Source organism: Camponotus vicinus, unplaced genomic scaffold (assembly GCF_025532165.1).
Source record: "Camponotus vicinus isolate PSW18456_S1 unplaced genomic scaffold, iyCamVici1.0 SCAF_12, whole genome shotgun sequence".
NCBI classification, from domain to species: domain Eukaryota; kingdom Metazoa; phylum Arthropoda; class Insecta; order Hymenoptera; family Formicidae; genus Camponotus; species Camponotus vicinus.
Window position 1 is genome coordinate 430,458 of NW_028141948.1, and position 8,814 is coordinate 439,271.

At 28.8% G+C, this 8,814-nt stretch overlaps 2 protein-coding genes across 12 annotated transcripts; one reads left to right on the forward strand and one right to left on the reverse strand.

Moving 5' to 3' along the window:
* The first annotated feature begins 719 nt into the window (after positions 1–719).
* Positions 720–5,487, forward strand: LOC145962929 (E3 ubiquitin-protein ligase MARCHF5). 9 transcript variants are annotated; one of them, XM_083084428.1, is made up of 7 exons: positions 720–931; positions 2,012–2,233; positions 2,534–2,702; positions 2,908–3,116; positions 3,195–3,540; positions 3,838–4,006; positions 4,218–5,487. In XM_083084428.1, exons 2-7 carry the CDS (start codon positions 2,053–2,055, stop codon positions 4,371–4,373), a joined length of 1,230 nt encoding a protein of 409 aa, XP_082940554.1. In that variant the 5' UTR covers positions 720–931; positions 2,012–2,052; the 3' UTR covers positions 4,374–5,487. The 9 variants fall into 9 exon arrangements, with proteins under 9 accessions (XP_082940554.1, XP_082940556.1, XP_082940555.1 ...); XM_083084430.1 differs by lacking the exon at positions 720–931 and adding an exon at positions 932–1,111; XM_083084429.1 differs by lacking the exon at positions 720–931 and adding an exon at positions 932–1,106.
* A 530-nt stretch (positions 5,488–6,017) lies between these two features.
* Positions 6,018–8,282, reverse strand: LOC145963113 (2-aminoethanethiol dioxygenase). Of its 3 annotated transcripts, none has more exons than XM_083084779.1 (3): positions 8,101–8,282; positions 7,463–7,849; positions 6,018–7,342 (listed from the first exon to the last, which is right to left on the reverse strand). In XM_083084779.1, the coding sequence occupies exons 2-3, from the start codon at positions 7,748–7,750 to the stop codon at positions 6,935–6,937; spliced, it is 696 nt and encodes a 231-aa protein (XP_082940905.1). In that variant the 5' UTR covers positions 7,751–7,849; positions 8,101–8,282; the 3' UTR covers positions 6,018–6,934. The 3 variants fall into 3 exon arrangements, with proteins under 3 accessions (XP_082940905.1, XP_082940907.1, XP_082940906.1); XM_083084781.1 differs by having other exon boundaries at positions 8,005–8,101; XM_083084780.1 differs by lacking the exon at positions 8,101–8,282 and adding an exon at positions 8,009–8,097.
* Between the last annotated feature and the right edge of the window lie 532 nt (positions 8,283–8,814).

An 8,814-nucleotide genomic window follows, 5' to 3' on the forward strand; every position in this document is an offset into this window, starting at 1 on the left:
AGCAACCTCATTGCATTTGGCTATCTGGGTAATTTATGAAAATTATTATTTATCATATTTATATATTATTTTCAAAATAATGAATTAATTTTGTTTTATAAATAATCAATTAAATAATCTATAATATAAATTAAAGTTCTTCTATAATTTAATATTCCGCGTGTATATTATATAATGCATAGAATATTTCGGCAACGAATTACCAATTATGTATGTTCAGCCTTGGTGACATAAACAATAACGCGTTATTGTTTACATATTACGGTCTCGTTGTCATATGTGCATGTGTGTGTGTAGAGAGAGAGAAAGAGAGAGAGAACCACAAAATTTTGTTTAAAAAATTAAAATTAAAAATTTATTTATATTTATGTACATAAGCGGCTTGTGTGTGTGTGTGTGTGTGTGCTATACAGCATTAGTGTTACCGACATTTCGTGCACATAGCACGGAACAAAACCAAAAATTGTGCACATTATATGTTACCCTCCAAGAACATTTGTGGCTTAATAGTTCACGTTTTTGTCCATAGAGGGCGTATCGTTTCAGGAACGATCTAAAAACGGGCTATGCTATGACATCTGTGGCCATGACACCTCTCATTTTTCTCCCTGAAATGAGTAGCCAATCAATTTGCAGCTTTTGTGGAAAAGCAGAAATTTTAGGATCTCTAGAGTCCATGTTTTTTATTGGGTATCAAACTTTCATACGTCGAATGTAATGTCGACTTTTATTAGGATTCCTGATAAGCGCATAAAAAATATCTGACAAACACACAATTGCAAAGACAAGCTGATTGAAAGACTACAGAGGACATCGATGACGTTTGTATGAATATGTTAAACGAATGAGTAACTGATATCCAGTGATATCGAGTCGAAGTTTGTCAACGATTCAATGTGTCTTTCCCTAGAGTCCTTTATTCTTCTCCCAGGTACGTAACTCGACAACGTGATTAGACAATCCTTCCAAGGAAATCCGGGGAATAGTATCGTTTGTAAATCGGAATTTCCTGCGTTGTGTATAAATGCGGCGAAGGGGTGGAAGGGATAACGAATAACAAAAATCGTCTTACAACAGTGTCAGCCGATTATTCGAGCGATGTGCATGTACGGTATATATAAAGTTCATTGACAAAATTTTCGATATTCCAGATCAACGAAATGTATACAAACGTTACGAGTCGTTTTTTTTCCCTTTTTTTTCGCACTTTAAAGCGTTCAGATTTTCTGCATCGTCATACCCTGATTAGTCATTGTGCAATAAAATCCGGAAATTTACAAAGTAACTAAATTTTACGCCTGTAGATCCGACTTGTAATAATTTTGTGCATGGTTCTCAGTCGTTCAACGAGAAACCACCGTTCGCGCGCGTCTCACAGCATTGCGAGTGTCGCAGTGATATTACTGATCGTCATCAAGGTGAAAAGTTCGAAGTTTCCATCATTTTATTTATTAATTATATATATTTCGTTCGATTAGATTTCTGCCGACATTGTGTAAAATATCAAAGTAAACGAGTGGAAGAATTCCTGGCGATAAATAACATTCTAATGAAATCGAATCATTAATAAAATTATGTTGCATAATGCTATTCATGTTATGCACACATGCACAGAGCTTTGTATATGTATGATTTTTACATAAAAAGTATTGAAAGTAGTTTGCAAATTTGGAATCTTTGTTTAATCTTTAACTAAAACACGGTTATAACTTTAAAATGTGTAATTTTAAGAAGAGAGAATTATAAAGAGAAGAAAAAGATCTGAACAAGTAGTAAAGATAAAATATATGCATTGATATAAAATATATGTATCATATATATATATATATATGTGTGTTGAATAACTTTCTCTTAAGAACAAAAGCTATTAAAACTAAAAGTTTATTTATGAAATTGCTGTATAATTTTTCTTGTTTTCAGTAGTTTATATAAAAATTATATTTATAGAGATAAGTATAATGTGGTGATAACATGCTGTGCTAATGATTAAATACCTTAATGGTTTTTTAAGATGGTGATAAGCTTATGAATAGTTTGCTTTGCTGAAACGCCATGTCGGACGATAATATGCCACATATCTCATACGGACTCGACAGTCGTGGAAGAATAGTGCGTATAGAATCAGGTATAACCAGAGCAAACATCAGACGTCTTCCAAGTATAGAGGAAGCTCTAAGAAGACTGAGTACAAATCTATCAAGAGCCGAAAGACAACTAAGTGAACCTAGTAATGGTAATGTATAGTTGAATAAAAATTTTATACATATAAGAAGGATATGTAATTTAGGTACATTTAAGGTTATTCCATATTTGTCGATTAATTTGATCGGAGATCAATTATTATTTTTACAGTAAAATTTTTAACTATATAATTCATTTTTCTTGATTTAATCTTTCTTTTTATGTGGCAAATAATAAAAAATTATTAATTCTCTTCAAATGTTAACAAAATGCAGGTGTTATTTAATAGTCTCTAATTGAGTTGTTAAAATAATTTATTATTTTTATTGCTCTTTTTTCTTTTTTTTTATAGCAGATGTATCTGATCCTCAAGTAGCACGAATGGCATCATTAGAGGATGAAAGTTCTCAGAATGCCTGGGATGATGCAACAGATCAGGAACTGACTGCTGATATGACTGATGGAGCATCTTCTCCAAATCAGATCACATCTAGTGTGCCATCATTAACTCCGGAAGAAGAGTAAGTTCATATTTATATTATCTGAAACAGCTATTAAAGAATGATAGCACAAAGTGTATGTTTGATTTTGTTTTGAAATTTTGATATATTTACATATTTTTATTCAATTTTTTATTCTTCAAATTTATAATAAATTAGATGTTTGATTACTGTATAATTGTTTCATATTGATTTATAACATTAACCTCTTTATATTTATACCTAGCAGGCGATACTGTTGGGTATGTTTTGCAACTGACGAAGATGATGCAAGTGCAGCATGGGTTAAACCATGTCATTGTAGAGGTACCACAAAATGGGTTCATCAGGGTTGCATACAGAGATGGGTTGATGAAAAGCAGAAGGGTCATGCTGGACATGCTGTAGCTTGTCCACAATGCAACACAGAATATATTATAGTTTATCCAAACATGGGTGAGCATATATTAGTCAATAATATGATTATATAATTTAGAGATATAAGGATCTCATTTATATCCTTTGTGCATGTAGTGTATCGTACGTGCAAATCAATTGCAGGTCCATTAGTGGTAGTACTTGATACGATCGATGCAGTTATCTTCCGAGTATGTCCTTTCATTGCTGCTGGTATAGTAGTCGGATCCATATATTGGACAGCTGTAACTTATGGTGCAGTTACTGTTATGCAAGTAGTGGGTCACAAGGACGGTCTAACTATGATGGAACAGGCTGATCCTTTAGTCTTATTAGTTGGTTTACCAACTATCCCAATTATGTTAGTTCTGGGAAAAATGCTACGATGGGAGGATCAAGCTCTCAGTTTTTTAAGACGCCACGCGTCCAAAGTTCCTATTTTAAGACATTTTCTACCGAGTAGGTTTGTATCAATGATATTATTCTCAATGCAATTTATATTTATATTTAAAAGAAAAATTAACTTTAATAAAAAAATTAGAATATAAAGAAATTAAATTTCAGTTCTAGAATAACTTTCAATTTTTACTGTAAACTTACTGTAAATTTAATGCATTTTTTTAAAATGAATATATATAAAAAAAAACAAAAAATGAAAATTTATAAAAATTGTAAATTAAATATACAATATTTAATTATAGAATAAAAATTATGGAAGAATCATTCCAAATTATTAAATTAATTGCGATGATTGTTGCAGTTATTCCGATGAGGATACAAGTATGCAATCTGAAGATATACCACCAATGAACGATCCAGTATCCGCAACGCGTGTTCTTTGTGGAGCACTTTTATTACCAACTATTGCCAGCTTATGTGGAAGAATATTTTTTGAAAGCATAAACTCCAACTTTCAAAGAACGTTGCTGGTATGTATTGTCTAAATTACAGAATTGCGAGAATAATAAGATGTTTTTTAATGGTATACATAATAATTATCATTAAATATCATTAAAATTTATTCTTTCTCATATAATATCTTGTTTAAATTATTGTCTAATCTATCAAGTTGTATAAATAGTTACGTATTATGTGAATGAGTATAATAATATATATTTTTCTATTTACTAATATCTATAGGGTGGTGTAGCCTTTATAACAATAAAAGGCGCATTCAAGATTTATCACAAACAACAACAATATAAGAGACAATGTCAGCGTCGTGTGATGGACTATACAGAGAGCAATGTAGCATTATACAGAAGGCAACAAGACCCCGAAAGTGATCGAAGTTAAGTAAAATCTCAACGAATATTTAAATGCCAATTAATGTGTATACAATTTTTTAAATGTAAAGCAGCTTCACTTTCTATCAGCATTTGAGTAAAAAAAATCTGGCAACTCTTTTAATGGTGATCATAATACAGGTGTGAAATAATAGAAACAGAATTGTATATATATATATGAGCATATAAAAATAGTGCTGTATATGAGCATCGTCTCACACAGTGGTTAGTTTAGAACTATATTTTCTAAAAATAAAAGGTGAAGGAGAGGTGTTGATTACGAATGACTTCTCCTTTAAATCAACATTTAAAGGGGGGAAATACTTTTTAATAATTATTAAACTGATAATACTTTCTGTAATCTTCCTGATGATATGTGAAAATTGAAATAATTATACGATTCTTTTCTTACCCGCATACTAGAGAATCATCTAGTTTTAATTAATCTCTTAAAAGAGAGATTATTATTTGAATTTTCATATTATTATAAAGTAGAAGATACAAGTACTATCATGGCAAAAGAATTAATGTGACAAATATTTGTTATTTATAACTCTACTGTGACTCTTAGACCTGTGTATATATATGTATATGCTTGCAACACACATTCACATTCATACATATACACAACACATATATAAATAATATATGTATACTTACACACATACATATGTATTATTTATATTATATACCTATACATACATATATACATATGCATATATATCTATATATCTATATATAAGTCTACATTATTAGAAGTAAGATTTATAGACTATATTTTGTAATCTAATTTCTCACATGTAAATGGTATTATGAAATAACTTGTAGCAAATACATAAAAATTATAAATATCTACTTACAATGCATAGTGTTGTATTTTTAACAAAATTTGTTTCGCATAACATACAATTTTATTTTGTAATGGTGCTATATTAGGGATCAGGATATTCAAAATCACGAATAATATTGTATGATATTGAGTATATGTATAAATTGATACATCCATTACCTAAACACATATATAAATAATATCTCAATAATCACAAAAAGATTGTTTGAATGTGAATGTGTCATTGATATAAAGGAAAAAGTATTTCAAATAATAAGCATACTTTCATGTGAAATAGTGATTACATTATTTTCTAGATAAAAAATTCCCCTTTTATCCAAATATTTGATTTCTTAGTTATTTAAATATAAACTGTATATTCGTGAAATAATAAAAATAACCAAATAGTCGAAACAGTAATTTGAATGTTATCTTGAAAGTTTATTTTATAGTAAAATTTCACTAACGTCAATTAATTTCAATTGTTTAGTTTAATTAAAAATCTGATTAAACTAGATATAAATTTAAAACTTTCAAAATACAAGACATACTATAAATCAATATATTTAAAATAATATTGAATATTATTAAATACAAATTGTAGAATTTCTAGGAAAAATAAATTCTTAATGCAGCATGTTTCTTACATCTTGTATAAATACATTTATTAAATAGATTTTCCTATAGTATGCAAAGATGATCTAGTTAAGTACAATTTTTCTAACAAGTATTTAAGATAATACTATATATATTTTAAGTACTTTTTAGTTTTTCAAAATAAGAAAAAATCTATAATGATATAATGTATTTTTTCCAGTTATAAAACTGCCTCTAAACCTTAAAAATAATGCTGTATTAAAGGTAACATGTACACATTCCTTTTATATAATTATTTAATAGTTATTTATAATATATTTCTAATATACAAATAATTTATTAATATTTAAATCGTAATTGCTTTATATTTTTTACACACATTTAAACTATATAATTTACCCGTTTTTCGTAACTTTTCTTTGTACTATATATCAAAAAGATATTATCTTTTTTCAAATTTATTAATAAAAATTTAATTTACAATATTTCTACTTTTTATTCAATAATCAATATTTTTGAAAATTTAAAATATAAGAGTATATAAAATATATAAAAAAAGTATACTTTTTGACAAAGTATTTCAAACTTATGCATAATACTGTATAATTAGTGAAAGTAACAACACTATCGATATATTACATATATACGTGCGTATATAATGAAATGTAGTTTTTAAACTTAGAGCTTAATTACATTAATTTTTCTATGCTTGGGTTAGAATTTTTACCTCAGCCTCAAGCAATTGCTTTTAATGATACAATTGTCCGTATATTAAACTTTCTTGAATGCTTAAAATAAATTTCTTCACTTAGGGTGCTGTGATTATATATGTATTCACATTTACTTATGACTATATTAGAGCAAAAAAGCATGTCACACAAAAATACATGATGATATTTTCAATCCAAGATATGATATGATGTCAAAAATTGATTAAAAGTCAGAATTGCAAAGAAAGTTTACAATGTTTACAAGGACATTATTTGGTCCCAACAAGTTCATGATACCGATGTTAGATTCTGTACAATCTATGAAACTATACATCAAGAAAACTTAAGTCTTGGATGCAGTTATATGATATAATTATGTTTCAATATTATAAAGCATCAGCAAATACAAAATTTATAAATTAAAAAATTAAAAAATTATTTGTTAGAATTATCTTTCAATGGAGGTCCAATATATTTTAAACTCGAGGAATAAAAATCTGGTGGACTTTCTACAACGGACAATTGTATCTCTTCGATTATGTCTGCCGATTCTGTACATAACTTAGATTTAACAACCTTGAAAAATGTACACGGTCTTGGTCCTTTGCCGAACTCGTCGACATCGTATGGCGGACTGAGTATATCTAAGAAAGCCGCAGGACCTTCTATACATATAATTTGATGCAGATTCTTTTCCGATGGTGTAAGAATACAAGCCGACGAGTTACTATGTAGAGAGACCGGTCGATGCCTGACTGCTGCAATCTCCTCGTTCGATTTAATTACATGATCACCTTTTGTCCTCAAACTATAGCTGTTTAATTCTACTACACCACTGATCACCTATTACATACAATTGATATATATGTATTATAATTTATATATATGTCAAATATTATATATAACAATGCTTGTGTACAGCAAGTGACAAGGTGTCATGTATCTTATTGAAATGTATTTTACCTTTAACAAACCGTGCATTCCAGGATGATCGTGCATAGGCATCGTGACTCCGTGTTTCAATATGAAAATCGCGATTGTTATGTCCTTATTTTCGAATATGTCCATCACACACATAGGCGCCGGTTGTCTGCTGACGTAATCGAGGATGTTTTTGTCGAGTTTCACATCCTCGGCGGTTATTTTGTTCATCAGATTCCACAATTTGTCCAAGCTTTTCTGACAGAACCGATCACCGAACGTTTTCATCGCCTGCTTCGCCAAAACCTCGATCGCCGATGCCATAATCATATGATTTAACGTCACCCGCTTTTCTCGAAGCTATCTTACCAAAGTATTATCCGAGTCGACGAGAAATTACAGGGGATCTTTGCACCCGGATATATATATCTGAAAAACACATTGCAATCGAGTACCTCGCATTTTTGTGATAAGCGTAACCTCAATTGGCGATAAGAAAGGTTCACTAACAAAAGATGAAAGTATTTTATCGATTGAAAAATTGAAAGGGGGTCGCATTATTAGTATACAAGGTTTGTACATACATACGTGTATAAAGTATAAAATGATATCCAAGTAGATACGAGTACGTGTGATAGAATATAAAGGATATTTAAACCGTATCAATTACGTGTACTTACATTAGTAATTTTCTTTTTATCTATCATCTTATCTAGAATTCTGAAGAGCCAACAATTTTTATAACAAAAAGATATATATATATCTGGTGTAACAATTTTTTTTGACATAATAATTGACTAACAACTTTATTTAATAGTTTGATATGCCCGATGTATTATATGTTTTTAAATTAATAGACCTGAGAAACGTCAGCAAAGAGATTCGAGTTAATACGATCTCTGCGAAAAATTAAAAACTGGACATTCAAAAATTCTAAAAACGAAAAATTTCCATTAAAAAGAAGCAACAATATAGTACAAATTATATTATAGTATACAACAAACAATATGAAATTGTGCTAATAACATTCATAAATTTTTTAGGCAAATATATGGGGAAAATAAATATGTATTGCACGAATGTAAATTAAATTTAGAAAGTTTATTTTCTGTTGTACGCTCACAAAATTTAATTCCAACTGCCCTTTAAATGATTTCAAACTTTTTTCAACATTTCAGTATATTATAAGACAATGGAGAGAAAAGTAATTTATTATGATAAAGATGATAGTAATATATGAATAAAAAATGTTTAAATTAATCTAACAACAAAAATCTAAGAAAAAACAAAGTAATAATGTCAAATATAATACACTCCTATCATTTCTATCTAACAGAATATTTTAGATAATGTAGATTTAGTATATTTAAAAAACTATGATTTATTGTGGTAAT

Bases quoted from the DNA above. Each gene is read 5' to 3' on its own strand.
- LOC145962929 (XM_083084428.1), top strand. From the start codon at position 2,053: ATGTCGGACGATAATATGCCACATATCTCATACGGACTCGACAGTCGT. The intron at 3,117-3,194 runs GTGAGCATATAT...TTGTGCATGTAG, and splicing joins TATAGTTTATCCAAACATGG to TGTATCGTACGTGCAAATCA. The intron at 3,541-3,837 runs GTTTGTATCAAT...TGATTGTTGCAG, and splicing joins AGACATTTTCTACCGAGTAG to TTATTCCGATGAGGATACAA.
- LOC145963113 (XM_083084779.1), bottom strand. From the start codon at position 7,750: ATGATTATGGCATCGGCGATCGAGGTTTTGGCGAAGCAGGCGATGAAA. The intron at 7,343-7,462 runs GTAAAATACATT...TGTATGTAATAG, and splicing joins GAATGCACGGTTTGTTAAAG to GTGATCAGTGGTGTAGTAGA.